The 18,846-nt window shown below is 41.6% G+C and overlaps 1 protein-coding gene across 3 annotated transcripts in view; it reads right to left on the bottom strand.

Moving 5' to 3' along the window:
• Window positions 1–18,846, bottom strand: part of PPM1H (protein phosphatase, Mg2+/Mn2+ dependent 1H) — a 311,989-nt gene that overhangs the window by 79,162 nt on the left and 213,981 nt on the right. For all 3 annotated transcript variants that reach the window (XM_037847540.1, XM_037847541.1, XM_037847542.1), the window contains one exon: window positions 15,215–15,299. In XM_037847540.1, coding sequence (XP_037703468.1) covers window positions 15,215–15,299 — 85 coding nt within the window. The remainder of the gene's footprint in view (window positions 1–15,214; window positions 15,300–18,846) is intronic.

Below are 18,846 nucleotides of genomic sequence, written 5' to 3'. Positions count from 1 at the left end.
GGTCACACGCCCATGAAGCCAGCCCTGCCTAAGAGATAGATACTATTTTATCTCTCCTTTTATGTTGGTTCACCCACAAAAACCAAGGAACAGAGGCACAAGTAGTCAATGAACATTAGCATCTATTACATACCCCTTATCATCTTTCAGCACTTTGAGACTGTATCAGCTTGGAGTTTTGGTCCCTCCTCTTCCCACCCGCCAGGTTGGACTAACACTGATTTAGGGGTTGCCACTCTCTGGTCCTGTATAGGCACTTGACACATCTTATCTTATTTAGTCCCCTAACAATCCTGCAAAGGGGTGTCACAGACTCAGTTTACAAACAAGGAAACTAAGGACCAGAGAGACGAAGACACCTGGTCAGCAGCCAGTACTGCATGGTCCCATTGCCTCCATCCTAGTCTCTATGTTGGCCCTTTACCCACCACACACACATTTACAAGAAACCGCAAGGGTGGGCAACAGGCACTCCTAGACCATGCAGGTTCCAAATCAGATGCAGGTACCTGTGCAGATCCAGTTGGAGAGAAATCATAGATCTGCATACAGCTTGGACACAAGGATGCTCCTGACATTATTTCTAACATTAAGTAACTAGAAACAATCATTTAATAACAGAAGTGATTAAATAAACTAGCATAAACCCACATAAAAGAATTCTATACTGTCATCTAAAATGATGCTATGGTGAATATGTAATGACTTGGAAAAAGATATATTGGAAGTGAAAAAAAGCAAGTTATCAAGCAATGTGTACACACACATATATATGAGCTTATGTGGTCATGTATACATAGACCTATATAAGGCATACATTTACCTATACATAAATAAGCATATTTATGTATGTGTCTAAACAATATACAACACACACACATACAGATTAATAGGTTAGGATCCAAAGGCCAGTCCTGAGTACACTCCTTCACAAATCTAAGTGACTAAGAGGGGTAACTGTGCAGAGTTCCAGCACTTTGCCTTTTAACAGGATGAGTGGGCCCTTTGATGATGCTTTAACCAGGTACCCTTATGCTCTCTTTGCTGGAAGACCTGCTGAGGCAGATGTCTGCAGGGTAGCTGGGAGCTCCTCAGCAGCTCTGACATCTGCAGGTGCCACCTAACCTCTCCCTCCGAGGAGGAGCAGATTCAAAGGGGCCTTAAATCCTGGCTCCCTGTGACATCTGTAGCCTCTTCACACAGAGCCTTTCAAGGTCTCCAACAAACTGCCTTCTTTCTCCCAGGACAAGAGGCTACTGTATTTCATCAAATCTAAGATGTCATTTGTTAGGTGAATCATTTTATTACTCCTAGGAAAGAAAAAATAAAACGGTCAAAGTATGTAACATGCTTCCTTACCACTTCAGATTTCTACTTTATTCTTTTTGAAAGAGCTCCTTTAAACTTGGATGGATTTTTACCACCCATCACTGTTGCATATATTTAAAAAAGGAATATATAAATTAAGTATATTGATTAAGATTTTCCCAAGCTTTTTCAACCTAACTCCTCTCATTACCTTTCAACTCTGAATCATTAATATCTGTGTTTTTCTACCCAATACTGTCCTGTGTTTCATCAGAGCATTGGTAATGCAGCATTTCTTAAATGAGCCACAAAAGAAATACAAGTCCTAAAAAGACAAGGGTGTGAAGGTCTTGAGCCAGCTTTGCAATGATCTACAGCCAGTTTACTACTGACACCCACTTTGGAAATGTGGCTAAACAAGTCTGATTCACACTTTCCCAAACCACACAAACAGTTGCATCCAAAGAGGCTTAAAGACTGCTCTATTTTTATCTGCAGGGGTTTCTTACAAGCTGCTGGACACCCACCAGGCAACTTGGTACCTGCTCTCTTTTCTAATTTTATTTAATTTTTTTATTGTGATAACATAAACACAAGACAAAATTTCCCATTTAACCATTTTCATGGATATACTTCAGTGATATTAATTACATTCACAACACTGTGCTACCATTACCACTATCCATTACCAAAACTTTTTCATCCCCCCCAAACAGGCTCTGTACCTTTGAAGCAGAAACTCCCTATCCCTTGTTAACCTGTAATCTACTTTCTGTCTCTGCATTTGCTTATTCTAGGTATTTCATACAAGTGTAATCATACAATATTTGCCTTTTTTCTGGCATATTTCATTCAACATGATGTCTGCAAGACTTATCCTTACTGTAGCATGTATCAGAACTTTTTTTTTTTTAGCTGAATAATATTCCACTATATACACACACATGTCACATTTTGTTTATTCATCCCTGTGTGGATGGATACGTGGGTTGCTTTTACATTTTAATACTCTTATGAACACCGAGTCCCTGTTTTCAATTCTTTTGGGTATATACCTAGAAGTGGATTGCTGGTTCAAATGATAATTGTATGTTTAACTTCTTGAGGAACCACCAAACTGTTTTCCACAGTGGTTGTACCATTTTACATTCCCACTGACAATTACGAGGTTTCCTATTTCCTTGCATCCTCACCAACACCGTTATTATCCATTTTTTAAAATAATAGCCATCCTAGTGGGTGTGAAGTGGTATTGCATTGTGGTTTTGGTGCCTGCTCTTTTGATGTCTGCACATGCCCAGAAGATAACATCCATGGATGCCTGCCACCTGCCCAAGAGCAACAATCAACTTTAAGACTTTCCAACTTCAGAGATGTTAAAAGGTCAAAAACAAAGTGTCTTAGCTTAGAGGAAAGACTAATTTTCAACCCCTATTGAACTGTTGCCATGCCCTTAAATTTTTCTATTTTTATGGTTATTTTCTTCTTTTCTTGCTAATTATCACAGTACATTTCATATCAGCATGATTCATTTTCTGTTCCAATCATGTCTACTGTAGAATAATTCATTCCATGTGTACCTATGACATTATCCATTTTCACCACTTTTTTTCCCCTTAAATCATTACCCACATCCTAACTGTAGACCTCCTCATTACCAGCACTTTCAACACTCATTTGTCAGACACAATAGAGTTATTGGTGTCATAGGAAAAACAACTCAAGAACTAAGTACAAGCAGAGCAAACATATGGCTGATTAATGAAAAATAGGATGCTAAAAATTGAGACACCTACAACTGTAAAAACTACCTATTGGCTTTCAGAGGAAAATGCTTCTGCTCATTTTGTATCTTTTTGTGCAATACTTATGAAAGTTTACATTTATGGTCTTACATGCACACGTTTACATATGGACCTATATTCAAAGCCATAAAACTATAAAATGTTAACTGAGGATTTTTTAACTTACCCATATTTATAAATATTTCTACCACTGAATATGGATTACTATTGTTTAAAAGACTCGAAAAATTATTGTTTTTTAAATAAAAACCAAAGCTTATTATTCCAATAATTGGAGGGGAAAGCTAAAGTCCCTGGGAGGAACCAACCAGACCAGGGATCTGGCTCCAAAGCAGGGGACCCTGGAGCCTGCTCCCAACAGACCTGGCACAAAGACATTTTGTTCTCCAAAGCAAAGTGGCCAAACAACTTGGGAACTTATTAGGGTCTGTCCTGCGTTGGAGTGACTTCAGTAGCTAGTGTGACTTCAGTAGCACTGGCCTGCCCCTGCTTAAACCCTCGCTGAAGTCAGCAAACTGGAGTCTTGAGCCCTGGAAGTGATTTTATTTTGAGTTCACTGCAAGCAACAAATCCAACGTTTAAACTCTATAAAACATTCCTTATTTATCTGATATGCTGGATATATTTTAAATATTTTACTTTGATATATATACATTTTAGAACCATCTGCATGGTATTGCAAGGTACTAATATAAGCCTTTGGGTATCTGTAACTACCAGCTACACTTAATGTAGTCATTATTTCTAAAATCTTATCTGTACCTCATTGTCCTGCACAACACTCAACACAGTATAAACTTTAAATAAGCATTTGTTGAAGGATGAATACACAATATTCTGATCTGCTTTATACGGTTATAGTCCAGTGATTACTTAAACTCTATAAAAGAACACAACATAGCTTTCAGTCTTTTGAAAAAGTTAAGACTGATGCACATGGCATGCAAAAACAATCTTGGATGCATGTTACCTTATTTTGGAATTTAGTTAACTTTCTATAATTTGATAGATACCTTCCTGTAGAACCACATGTATGTAGGTACAGTTATACCATTTAATACCCCATGATATATTTTATAATCCTAAGAGCATCTAAATTATGTTTCTGCCTGTTCTCTACTTCACAAGCATGTGGACTAGAAACCAGTATCTTCTATTACAGTGCAGTTTAAAGTGTGCTGCCCTGCCCCGTGTAGACAAATGGATCTCTTCTTATACCTCCATCTTTATCCTAAATTTTGAGGTTTTCTCTCAAGAAAGCAGAACAGAATGATGAGAGGGGAGGTATACCCTGAGTTCATATGTATGTCATAAACGTAAGAAAAAGCTTAGTAACCACTGCCCTGGAAAAACCAAAGGCAGGTTGCCAACACCCTTAAGGATTCTGCAGAGCACAAGTTTGCTATAAAGAGGGTAGGACAGATCCTTGTCACTTAGTGTCCTGATAGCTAATGAGAACAAGTTTACAGACATGGTGGTGGCCAGGAAAGAGGACATCTCCTCTTGGGATAGGATGCTGTAATCACCTATTATGCCACGGAGCAGAAGGGCACCAGAGCTGGGGTGGGGGGGAGCAGATGTCCTCTTATGGCCACCCTCCTCTCTAGTCCAGGGCAGAAACCTGAGGGAGGAGGAGGGAGGGTGAGCACCACGATGTGAAGAAACAAAACAACCCGATCCTAGTGAGAGTCTCTGAGTGCACAGAATGGCTGAACCATGATAGGAGGTGACAAGCCTGAAGAAGAGAGACCTTCTAGAACCTTCAGCCAGCCTCTCACTAGAGCAGAGGGAGACAGAGATCTAGAGCAGGTGAATAACCTGAATCTAGGTCTGTCTCATGCTGGGGCACATGGACCTGAGTTCTTGCCTCCTGAGCAGGGGAAGAGTTGTGAGTGCCTTGGCGAGACAGGGAGAAAACAGGGAGCAAAAACTGGGAGCTCAGGCTCCACAGAGCAAACTAGGCCTGGTCATGGGAGGAGATCAAGTTTCTGCAGAGCGCTGAGCATCAGGCTCCTGGGGACATTGACACGGTAGGTTTTGAAGTTACTCAAAATTGCCTGCTAGGAAACATATAATGCTTTCTCGTTTTCTTCCTCTTTTAAATAACATTTCCTTCTCCTGCCTTGTGGTCGGCTTGCCTGTGAGGGTGGGAGTGATGCCAGCCAATGAGGAGACTCTCCTCGGTTTTGGGGTATCCAGCCAAATGAATCTGTGCAACTACCACTTGGGCGCCTGTATGTGCCAAGGACAAGGTGTTATGGATTCAAGAAGAGTAAAAAATGAGGCCCTGTGCTCAGGGCTCGCACATTTGTGGAGCTCTCTGGAAGGCCTGTGAGCTCACAGAGACAAAAGGAGGCATCCTGAGGGAGGAGGGGGACCCACTGAAAGCTCACAAAGGGCAGGTGGGAATCTGAAAAAGATCTTAAGAGCTGGTCAGGCAAGGACTCTGGGGCAAGTGTGGCAAGAGCAAAGGCAAGAGGGTGGGAAGCCTCGTGGGTCTGGAGGTGCTTGGAGGAGAGAAGAGGGTGGGAAAGCGGTGGGAGGAGTATATGTGGCCTCCTGAGGACCTGTCCGTCCTGCTGCTCCTCGCAGGGCAGCGAGGAGGTCCCCTGTCTTAGTTTGCTGGGCTGCTATGACAAATGCCACCCACGGTTATGGAGGCTCAAAGTCCAAAATCAAGGCATCAGCAAGGCCATGCTTTCTCCCTGAAGAGGGCAGTGTTCTGGTGCTGGCTTGCTGCAATCCTTGGGGATCCTTGGCTTGCAGCTCTGCCTCCAGTCACCTGAGATCTCTCTCTCTGCTTGGATCTGCTCCTCTGGTTTCCACTGACTTCTGGCTTCTTCCTGTGTGGCCTTCCCTGACTAGCTGTGTCAGAATTTCTCCTGCTAAGAAAGGACTCCAGTATGGATCAAGGCCCACCCTGACTCAGTTGGGCGACACCTTAACTAAAAAGAGCTTCTTCAATGGGTCCTGTTTACACATGAGTTCACACCCACAGGGACACAGATTAAGATTTGGAACACATCTTTCGTTGTGGTACATAAACCAGCCCACCACCAACCTCCATTTGCCAAGGGTAATATACAGTTAAAGAGATAAATAAAAGCTAAATCAAGTAAAAGCACTTTTTTTTAAAACTTTTTAATTTATTACACTATTGGTAAAGTAATGTGTTTGTATCAACAAATATACAAGTTGATTAATTTTCACAAACTGAATACACCCATATAACTGGCATCCCAATCAAGAAAGAGAATATCACCAGCACCCAGGAATCTCCCCTCAGGATCCCATCCAATCACAGCTGCGCCCCTGAAGGGTATTAAGCTATTTCTGTCTTCTGCCTATTGCTGTATTTTAAATGAAATCATAGAGGACACTCTCTTTCCTGGATATTGTGTCTGTGAGAGTCATCCACTAGTGTGTAGTTACAATTTTTGTTCCTTCTCAGAGCGGAATAGTATTCTGTATTGTCAATATGTCAGTTTATTTATCTGTCCTACTCTCCATGGGCATTTGAGTAGTTTCTAATTTTGGCTATCACAGACAGTGCTGATATGAATATGCTAGTCTTTTAAAGAATATCTGTACTCATTTCTGTTGGGTACACACCTAGGAGTTCACAGGTCATTCAGTTTTAGGAGTGACCACCAGACACTTTTTCAAATTGTTCCAGTTTAGACTCCCATCAGCAGAATATGCAAAGTAAAAGTACTCCTGTGTTAAATGAAACGACAGATTCCCTGACAAGAAATATTTTGTAAAGTCCTCTAACTAGAAAACTTTTAAATTAATTAATTTTTAAAATGTTCAGATCTCTCAACATTTGAAAGGAAGTTATCAAATTGAGGATTTTCAGTGTTTGATACAAATCTTTAAAAAAAAGATTGAGTAATCTCTCCTCTTTCTTGCCCTTTGAGGGGGAAAAATTTCATCAGATTATACAAGAGGAAGATTGGAAGCCTTACATTTCAAGATGATTTATCATGCTAGAAAGTCTAAGGTCACGAATGAAATGAAATTAATAACGTTGGCCAAGCCACTGGTGATCACTAATGGTCAAATGAGACAGCTCTCCTGGAGCCAAGGCTGGCTGCTTGATTTACAGGGCAGGAATATAATATTTTGGTTTGGGTCAAAGGAATGAGGGGAAAATATGAAAAGGCTGGGACCTAAATACGTATGGGTTGGATTTTTTCATAAAGAATTCTCAGTCTTAATCTGTCCTTAAAAATCTCCAAGTAACAAGAAACAAGCTTGTAAAAATCAGCTATTACCGAATAGAATATTGGCAAAATTCTGCCTGGTTTATTTGGGTGTCAAGAAAGGTTCACATTTAAATTTCTATACAAGACTGTGCTGATCAACCACAGAGAAGTAGCATGGCCTAAAAATAATTTTTAAGTTGTCTAATTTATATCTTATGATAAAGAAGACACATGGAAACAGTATGCAAATGGATATATTAAACACAATTGCCTAGATTTGTCAACTCTATAACAGTTTAATATATAGAATAAGGGATAAAATGTATCCATTTCCATAAAACATAATATATTCAGATGCCTAGTGCATTTGCTTCTCAAGTAAAAATCTGTGGCTAGCATTTATTTCAAGAGAGAGCATCTCATGTCAGCAAAAATGAGTATGCCTGCATATCTTCAATGTACCTGCATATGCAAAACGGGATTCAGAAATTTTATAAAAGGCCACTGAAGTAGTCCCCATGGCAGGATGGCTATAAAAAAGTTCTTCATATGCAGTTGGGGTTGAAAACAAGTAAGAGATTTTATTTTGTCTCAGTGCTATGCACTAAGTACTTTACAAATATTAACTCCTTTATCCTCATACCACCCTAATGAGGGTCCTGTAATGACCCCATTTTACAGATGAAGAAACTGAAGCACAGAATACATTTTATAGATGGTTATGTATTTACCCTCATAAACCTCAGTGAATCTTAGCCAGCTGTCTCAAGGCACATTTAACTCTAATAAATTTAGAGGACATATTATGTTACTTTGCTTCTTCAGCAGTAAGATAAACACTTATGGTTCGTATGGACCAAAGGCCCTGGCGTTAGAATCCAACTTCCTATTCAGGATGTTGGGGTGTACTCTTAGATGGTTTAAAAATTATATGTATGTGGCAAATGGGCAGAAAGTGATTTTTTAAAAAGCAAATTGAGGGACACATTTTCATGATTATTTTGCTCAGTTGCACAGAATTCCTTTTCTTAGCTCTGCATAGTGTGTTTAGAATGGCTCAACATCAAGTTTCTAACTCTGCCCACTCTGAATAAAAATGATACCATTTAGAATAGCTGAACATCATTTTAATATTTTCACTTTGATTTGTCTGCTTTTGTTTCTTAAGAAGTATGTGTGTGTTGTTGCTGTTTTTTGTTTGTTTGTTTTTCTTTAGTATAGATAGGGAGTTGGTAAAGATATTGGTATTTCAAAGTAGGAAAGCGTCACTTCTTTTGTGTATTTAATTCAGTTTTAAAGATAGTTAAGAGTCTGCCAATTAAAAAGTGCCCTCCAGTGGAATATGGTTCAGCCATAAAAAGGAATGAAGTTCTGATACATGCTAAAACATGGATGAACCTTGAAGACATCTTGTGTTGAGTGAAATAAGCCAGACACAAAAGAGCAAATACTGTATTATAGCACTTAGGTGAATATCTAGAATAGGCAGATTCATAGAAATAGAAAGTAGGATAGAGGTTACCAGAGGTGGGGGGTGGGGCGGAATGGGGAGCCCTCGTTTAATGGATACAAAGTTTCTGTTTGGGTGATGAAAATGGTTTAGTAGTGGTTGGCAGTGATGGTAGCACAAGATTGTAAATGTAATTAATGCCACTGAATTGTACACTTAAAAAGAGGGAAATTTGTATTTTATATATGTTACCACAATAAAAAAAAAAAGATACCATTTATATTCAAGGCTCTGCAAAGTGGTGAGGTTCAGTGATAACGTGATGTCTTCAGAGTTTTACCTGAGGCTGGGCAGTGCTCCTAGGGCAGCCAAATATATGCTCTGCCTCTGAAAACCCTACGCATTGCTGGGTTCATGCTCAAAAAAATCTCCAGGCTTTTCTGAGACACCTGTAAGGTCAATGGAATCAACAGCCAATAAGAAAAATGATGTAATCACTTTGAGGCTGACATTTTTCCATTAGAAATTCTGAAACTCACATGTAGTTTTATGAAAGGGGACTGAACAGTGAAGGAGATGGGATTGGGGTGGATTCGTCTATGATTCAGTCATATTTTCTTCTAAGCAGCAAAGCAGAGCAGTGTTGAAGCCACCTCTTTGTGACTAAAGCCAGGCTCGCTGGGCTTGACAACTGCCTCTCAAGGTTAAGTGAGATGCTGAGGGGTGAGTCAGTCAATTTTACTCACTAGCACACGTGAACCTCCTGATTATAGTCTCTTGTCTTAATGCAGGTTCAAGCTCAAGGGATACTTTTCTGGAGATAACTCTTGAGCATGAAAAATCCCAGAGAGGCAAGAGGCTACAATACTGTTCATTTGAAACCTTTCCAAGCCCAGCACCAGGGAAACAGCAGACAAACAAAACCAGACTTGGCAAATAAAGCTGAGGGTAGCTCCAAGGACATTGCAAGAAATCACCTCAGATAATGCTGCACTTGTGTGTATCAAATGTGTATTTGAAACCCACTTTCATCTCTTCTGAGCATTGCCCTTGATGAAAAACAGCTGTAGACCTGGATTATTCTGCAAGGGCAGAACTATATTATTTGATGGTTTGATCATACCAGCACATCCTAATGTAATCAAATCAGAATTTGTAAATATGTCTAGGCAAAATGGAAGAAAAGCCATCACTCTCACACCTCAGGGTTACAGAGGTACCCAAGGGAGAGCCACTCCGGCTGTCACCTGCAGCAAAGGTGGGGGTGGCTTTCTCAAGGCCACAGCACATGAGCAGTAAGCTCTGCTGAGAAACACCCACAAACCAGAACCCCTTCCCTCCTATCTGATCCCTGACTCCATCAAGACATTCTGTCTAGCTCGGTGGACCGTCTTAAATATTTTATTTCAATTATCCTGGAATGTTGGAAAAAAAAAAAAAGCCCAGAAATGGAAGAGTAAGGCTTATTCAAGGCTATAGGGTCATTCACTCTCTTTGGCTGCTGAGTAGGAGGGCACAGCTCCTGACCCCCTCACTCACTGCACACCTGCCACATTCCACGAGAACACGGCAGGCGCTCAAGACTGTTGACAAATCACCCTGCCTGCGAATCTATGAAACAAAGTCCTCATTACTCAGAGAGGCGCGTGAGAGACCCTCCGAGGTCAGGATGTGAGACCAAACAAAATTAACGTGCCTGACACATCCATCATCTCGTAATCTGCTTCCAGTTCCGTAATCTCCAAATGTCTGGGTCTGTGCGTACCGAGAACATTCTTCTTCAGTATGGATCAAAATGTTTCACGTACAAAGGCCTCTGACCACCCTCCCTACTCGACCCCCCAAGAAAATCATTAACTGTTCCTGTAAGTCAAACAGGCCTGCGGGCTACAAACATCTGCAAAGCAAATGGCTAGGGACCCAGAAATTGTAATGATTCTACCATGAATGTTCCTTCACACACCATAAAAACAAAATGTGATTTGACCTAAGAGTAAGGAAATCATTGTTACCTTTCTGATGATACACTAACTCCTTTGGATCACATATAGGAAAAGGACACTACAACTGTCATTGCACTAAACTGTTTAACAATCAGTTCAACATCTAATGTTTCCAAGATATGAATCAGTAGGTTCAGACACATTTAAAACTAAAAGACAGTAAACACTATTTTATATTACCATAGGATCATTTTTCATTTGGACTCCAGATCGTAGGATGCCTGTCTGAAGGGAAGCATTACCAGCCATTTCACTCAGGAGAAAAGGGGGCTGAGAGACATCATGTGAGCGGCTCAAGGTCACACAGCTCATGAGTGGTTTGGGCTGAGAGGAGTCCACAACACACTCCTGTTTTCCCCTCATAGCTGATATTCTTTTCAAGATTTTATGCTAATAAGCTTCCTAATTCTCTCAAATGTACTACCATAGAGATTTTATTTTACCACAGGATGATTTTATGCTACAAATCTCTTACATTTTTCAAATACTTCTCTACAAAGATCCACATTATGGATCATGTGAATATTATTACTGGGTTTGTTCATTTCAAAGCATACATTCCTAGCCAGACTCCTGACAAAATGAGGATGTTTAACAACCAAGCATTTATGTTCTAACCATTCACACTCTTGCTGTCTCGGGAGAAATTTTTAGTTATAAACTGGAGAAGCCTGTCTGATTTAAGAGTAAATATAAAAAAGAATGTGGACATGTTAAAAAAACTGGAATACAGACTGAAAGCTTGTTAAAGTTCTTGAACTTGATAACTGCACTTACGGTGGCTACATAAGTGAATATCCTTGTTCTCAGGAAATGTACATGGGTATATTACATGTTTAAGGAGAATAACTTACATGACCTTCTCTCAAATGTTTAGAAAATTGATAGACGGATAAACAGGATGATATAGCAAATGTGGCAAAAAGCTAAAATTGGTGGATTTGGGTATGGGGCGGGGGTTGTGTTATTTTTGCAACTATCCTGTAGGTTTGAAATTATTTCAATACATAAAGTTTTAGGGGAAAAAAAAGGAACAATGTGGACAGTGTTCTTCCCTTTTAGAAATTGAGACATTAAGTTCAGATCTGTGGGCCAGTACTATCCACACCAAGAGTGACACCAATATGTACATTAATATTACCAACATTGGAAGTGATTCTTAAAGGAAAATGAAAAAATAAATTACCGTGGCTTGTAGACCAGAAGGATTTGAGGTGGCAAGACTTCTTCACCAAATAATAATCAGATGGGTACTCTATTATATTATTTCATCAGATGAGTACTATATTATCCATTTAATCCTTGCACCTGCCCTCTGATGTATTTCTATCCCCAGTACTGATGATGAAGCTAAGGATCACTGAAGTTCCTCATGGAAATTATATACACAGTTAGGTGACAAAACTGAGATCTGAAGTCACAGGCATCTCATACCGATCTACTTTACAGCCATCCCGACTGCATCTTACTCAATCTGAAATTTTTTAGCATTCCCATCCCTCCCTAAAGTTAATCTTTTGAGTTCCTCGTGCCATTCTTGAAACTTTAAAGTGAAATTACTTCAAAATAAAAAACGAAATAAGTTAGCCTATTACCCTTCCTCTCTAGCAGGAATACTGAAACCTGAGAGGATGGAACCTAGGTTTCAGTGAGAGGAAGGAGGTGATGAAGATGGTACACAGTCCGCGGTGACAGGTTTGAGGAGGAAGTTACAGTAGGTAATGATCCAGAAGTCAACGTGGATATATTGGTTCATTGGTTCGTTCAGTCAACAAACACTGATTCAACATCTCCTCTGCACCCAGGCGCTGTGCTGCAAGGTGAGGTGACTAAGGGGCCTGCCCTCCAGTCAGGAGAGGGAGACAGAAATATGAGTAAACACATAATTCAATACAATACCAAGAGCAACACCACAGGCTTTTACACAGAGCTGTGTGATCACAGATGAGGGTGGACTGACTAAACCTCTGGGAGGGTTAGGGATACTTCCCAGAGGAAGGGACATTTGTGCTGGGGCCTCAAAGGATGAGGAAGAGTTTTCCTGGTAGAGAAGAGGGGAAGTGCCATCCAGGAAGAGTATATTTCCAAAGGCATGGAAGTAGAAGAGACAACAGTGTTCTAGCAAAAGGAAGCTAGTTCCCTGTAGCTGGAGTATGGCGCACACTGTGGTGGGGGGAGAGGGGACAGTGAGATGATGTTGGAGAGGTGGGGAGGGACCAAGATTCTGGGTCTGCTAAGAAGCGGGGCCTTTATTCTCTAGGCTGTGGGGAGCTAAAGGTTTTTAGGCAGAGGAGTGAGAAGCCCAGTGATCAGATCTCTTTGGTGGCCTGTGGATGATGGACTGGAGAAAGCCAGATGGGTAGTAGGGAGACCGGCTGTTTTGAACTCTACTTGGAAAACCCCTTGCAGCTCAAATGCCCTTGCTGACCTCTAAGCGAGCTCTCCATCTCACACGTGACAAAATGGAGCCCAGGAGAGCTTGAGAGAGTTCCACGAAGCTACCTCAACAGTCAGCAACAGAGCTGAGCCTGGAATGAAGATCTTCTGATGGCTTCTGCAGGATCCCATATGCCCTGTCCAGAATGCCAGAGTCATGAAGCACTCTAAAGTCTGGGTTTTCTAGTAGTGGCTTCATATTAACAGCTGGTTTGAAAACAGTGGTGGATAAGAGTGAAGAAATATTCAAAGCACTGTTTGTACACAGGTTTTGGATTTCTGCTGTCCTATGTACCAGACAACCAGCAAAGGCAATAAAGCTTGGTTTAGAATAAAACAAATAATAACACAGACAAGGGAAGAGAGCAAAACTGCAGAAGGAAGTGCACAGCTACTTTCTAAATGAACAAAAGTAATCAAATCCTGACAATTTATACATACCAAAATTCAGAGACATGGACAAAGTCCTTACTGAGTAGCCTCACTCAATTCTTTCCTAAAAGCAGACGGTCACTACTTTAGCTATATTGCCTTACTTTTGCTATATTGCAAGCCAGCTGGCAAGAAAATATTTCATCCACAGAACTACAATTTACAGGATAAGTCTCCAAAGATGCCTGCCCCAAAGTAATCTAGGATGACTACACCAAAGTCACTTTTAGCCGAGATCCTAAGCCTAAGGTTCTGTCCTGGAATTTGTGGACAAGGAATAAGCTTATTCTGTTTCCCAGGAAATTCAAATCTGCAAGTAAAACAAAAAATTTTCAACATATGAAAAAACAAACTTCTTTCCTAGGAAAAGAAGTTTGTTTTTTCATATGTTGAAAGGAAAGGAAAGTACCTTTCATGATACTTTCACCCCAAAGAAGGTGATCTATGCAGAAAATTTATTTTCAGGATAGAAACAGGTTTTCTGACAACTGTGTCTGTCCCCAAGAGCGCTTCAGACTTCATCTCTAAGTGAGAAAGGTGGTGCTGGGGTGGGGGGTGGGGGGGTACTCAGGGCTGCCATGCCTGGCAAAGGCTCTTTCTCATGATGTGATTCAGACCGAGCTCCTTTGTGTAAGTTAAAGTGAGTAGCAGGCCAGTGAAGAAGGTGTTCTTCAAAACTGCATTTCAATATGACTCCCGGGGAGGAATGTAGACCCGGCATCGTGGGATGGAGAACATCTTCTTGACCAAAAGGGGGATGTGAAAGGAAATGAAATAAGCTTCAGTGGCAGAGAGATTCCAAAACGAGCCGAGAGATCACTCTGGTGGGCACTCTTACGCACACTTTAGACAACCTTTTTTAGGTTCTAAAGAATTGGGGTAGCTGGTGGTGGATACCTGAAACTATTAAACTACAACCCAGAACCCATGAATCTCGAAGACAGTTGTATAAAAATGTAGCTTATGAGGGGTGACAGTGGGATTGGGAATGCCATAAGGACCAAACTCCACTTTGTCTAGTTTATGGATCGATGTGTAGAAAAGTAGGGGAAGCAAACAAACAGACAAAGGTACCTAGTGTTCTTTTTTACTTCAATTGCTCTTTTTCACTCTAATTATTATTCTTGTTATTTTTGTGTGTGTGCTAATGAAGGTGTCAGGGATTGATTTAGGTGATGAATGTACAACTATGTAATGGTACTGTAAACAATCGAAAGTACAATTTGTTTTGTATGACTGCGTGGTATGTGAATATATCTCAATAAAATGATGATTAAAAAAAAAAAAACAAAACTGCATTTCACATTGTACGCATAAAACTATTAAAAGAAATAGAGCACACCGTGTCTTCAACTGGTCACAGATGGGAGAAAATCAGCCACAATAAACTCACGGAGGTGGAGTGTACAGTCACACACAGAGCCAGGATGTGTGATCCAAAAGGTGTGTGCGGCGGAGTTAATACCATATGCCGTTTGACTGCTGCGGGTCTGCTCCCATGTCAATAGCAACACATTCTTCCAAAACAGCTCTGACACCCCCTCTGATCTGCCAAACCTAGACGATTCTTACCAGGTACTGAAGCCGCTGACGTTCCGTCTCGGGCGTGAATTCCGAAGACATGGGGATGATTTCTCCATTTCTGATGATTATGGCCCTGAAATGGTGAAAACGCATTGTCAGCTGCTAATCCCGCAAGTACCCCAATTCTGTGATAACTATTGTTTGGCTAAGATCGCATATGTAATGCCCGGGAGACACTCTCCGCCAACTGTCATCCATTCAGGGTCCCTCACCATGTTTTAGGTGTCTCTATTTTAAGCATCTTGCAATCTAGTCAGCATATGTTTACTTCCTCTGCTAGCTGGAATCATACCTTAATGCCTCACCACTGAGCACTGCACCTGGCATGTTACAGAGGCTCAGAGAATAAATGGATGGATGAATGAATGAGTGATGCTACAGAGGCTCACTCTAGACCAGTACTATCCAAATACAACCTTCTGCGATGATGGAAGGGTGCTCTGTGTGCTCCAATATGGCAGTCACCAGCCACTTATGGCTACTGAGCATTTGAACTACGGCTAGTACAGTTGAGGAACTAAAAATTTAATTTAAATTAATTTAACTTAAATTTAAATAGTCATGTGGCTAGCGGCAAATGTATTAGACAGTGCACCTCCAGATCTTTGCTGTTCAAAGTGTTTGTGGGCCAGCAGCAATGGTTTCACCTGGGAGCTGATCAGAAAATGCAGAATCTCAGGTTTCCATCCCAGACCTACCGAATCAGATTTGACATTTTAATGTCTCCAGATGATCCATACGCATATTAAAATCTAAGAAGGCCTGAGCTTCTAGTGTAATCTTCTGGGTTCAGGAAAAGTCACTCTCATCTAATTTTAAAGCTCAGGAAATTCACAGACGCCACCCCCCCCCCCAAATGTGCCCAAGAGCTACTGCCAACTCAAGGACTTTTGAGAGAATAGAGGTGCCCAAAGCAGATGTCTAAAGGAGAGGCTGTAGGATCTATGGCTCTGGAGCAACCTCTCCTAGGTCTATTCCCAGTGGTGCCTCAGAGCTTCAGGTTCCCGATGATTCCTGACAGTCACTTTCCAGCTACTGATCGGTTGTGGTGGAAAACCGCCATTTCCATGAAAAATGGGAGGGGTTTGGGGAATTGCATTCTATATGAAGCCAACAGCTTCCCGGCAGCAGGGAGCCCTCAACCTGGAGACCTGGCACATTTCTCTGTAGAGACCCACAAACAAGGGAAATGCCTCTGATGAGTGCTGCTCTGGGAACGCCTCGGCTCTCTAGGGGAGGGTGCCTTCTTTGTGCCAAGAAGCCCTTTGGCAACCCCCCCCCCCCACTGTTGTCTCTGACTTACAGACAATCAGTATAAACGGTTGCAGCTGTCCTGACCCCGCCCCCAGCCCCTCACCACCTGTGCCCCAGTTGCTGCTGTCATAGAAACCAGTGAGGGAGGCAGGCAGGGGCAGAGATGACAGAAAAATCTTGGGGGCTTCAGAGAATTTATGGGTCTAGGAGGAAAATAATGGAAGCTTTGAGGAGCTGGAGAAGTTCAAGGGAGCTGACCCTAGGACGAAGATGCCTCTTGTTGTAATATTCATTTCAAATGTTTCTCACTTCTTTTGTTACACCACCTAAATTATGACAAATTAAAGATTTCTTCTTATAAATCTAGAGCCATTTTTCAAAAGGCAAACACCCCTAAGAAAGGTGATATCCACCATTCACAAATTAGTATGAATTAATTCAGATGGCTTTTGCCCTAATTATCAGCTGAGAATAACTACAATAAGGGTGTCGGGATTTTGACAGAGGATGGAGAACCATGGTGTACTTGAAAGGGGGCGCGATGAAGGGTCAGCCCACCCACAGGGACTTTCCTCTTTTCTTTCCTACTGAGCCAAGATCAATGAATTAGTAATAATCTACATTTTGGTCTCCTTTATCTCCCATATATCCCTCAAACAGTGGTAAATTGATTTCTAGCCTCTCACTACCCAAATGCTCCCATCAGTCACCAAATGGCCCTTTTGCTGCTGTATCCACTGGGCATGCCATCTTTCCAGATCTCCCCGGCAGTATTTGGTGGTTTCTTCCAACCCTGGCTTCCGGGATACTCCTCATCCTGATTTTTGTACTCACTCTCAAACTTCTCTACCACTCCTTCCATGTTGTGCCTTAGGATTTTGTTTTTGTTGTTTTTGTTTTTGTTTCTGTTTTGTTTTTCTCTCCAAAGACACTCATTCACACCCAAGGCTTTCTCTTACAACTCCTTCACTGCCAAGATTAGGCTAGAAGCCTCTGCAATGTGTTCGGTTAGGCTGGTACCTCCTCTATCAGAGAACTCATCACACTGTGTTACTGATTGCTTAATTGTCTGTCTTCCATGTTAGACTGTTAGCTCTGATGGCAAGGACCACATCTGTCTTGCTCAAAACTGTAGCTCAGTGCAAGGCCACTGCAGGCAGGACTGGCTAGTTACTTTTCGGATCCTAGTGAGAACTAAAAATGAAGGGTTGATAGCAGAGCATTAAACCAACTGTGGGGCCTTTCTAAGAGTGGGACCCTGTGTGATTGCACAGGCAGCATGCTGAAGAAGCTGGCTCTGATTGTAGGTATTTAACATTTACTTCATGAAAAAATGGCTTTAAGGACTACATATGCTGATGATTCCAAACACCCTTCCTAGCCCACACATCTCTGCTGTGTTTCAGCCTGGAAGAGCCAACAGCCAACAGCCATCTCCACTTAGATAAGCATAGACATCTCATACTTAGTCAAACTTAATTAATGATCCTGTCTCCACCACACCCCAAACCTGTCCCTCTTCCAACATTTCCTATCTCAGTGAACAATACTACTTCCCACCCGGTTGCCCATCCCAGAAGCCAAGGAGCCATTTTAGACCTGTAGATTTCACCTCCCCAAAAGCACATGAATCTGTCACTTCCTTTGATTCTCACTGTTAGTGCCTGGGTTCATGTCCCCATCAGAGTTTGCCTGCATGACTCAATAGCTCTCCACTGTTCATCCTGTCCCCAGTTCTGCCCTCCTATAACCCATGCTCCACAGACTCACCAAGGTGGTCTTAAAGCACCATTCTCATCATGCCACCCCCTACCTGAAGCCCTTCAGTGGCTTCCCAGCATTTTCTAATTTCCTTCATTATTTGGTTCTTGCCCATACTTCTGGCTTTAGCTTTACTTTTGCTACTCTTTTCACATCTACTCTTCCCTTAGTCTAGCCAGCCTAATCCTAAGACTCAGCTCAGGAGAATGCCTTCCTTTGCCCTCCTGTGCTACCTTCAACACCCCTTCTCTGTGACCCTATGATGTTACCTGCCTCAATGTACCAAGCCCTTACCAGACTTCAAGGCAACTGTTGGCTTCCGTGGCTGTCTCTAACTACCTCGAGTGTGTTTTCTGGGCAGTGTCTAAGTCACCATCTCTTCTTCAGTGCTCCACTGCCATGTGGCAGTCACACAACAACTGTTTGCTGATGGATAAGTGAACTGAAATAGGGTGGCTGAACAAAAATGTCCGTAAGTGAGGGCCCTAAATAGGACTTTTCTTAGTAACAACATTATTATCTAATTACCTAATTGTATATAATCTGAGCCCTCAAAAATCCATATGCCAACAGACCTAAGAGAATGCCCTTCTGGTTTAGTCGCC

This window comes from Choloepus didactylus, chromosome 8 (assembly GCF_015220235.1).
Source record: "Choloepus didactylus isolate mChoDid1 chromosome 8, mChoDid1.pri, whole genome shotgun sequence".
NCBI classification, from domain to species: domain Eukaryota; kingdom Metazoa; phylum Chordata; class Mammalia; order Pilosa; family Megalonychidae; genus Choloepus; species Choloepus didactylus.
Note: the sequence above shows the minus strand (reverse complement) of the source record. Positions and strands in the feature narration are given on the sequence as shown.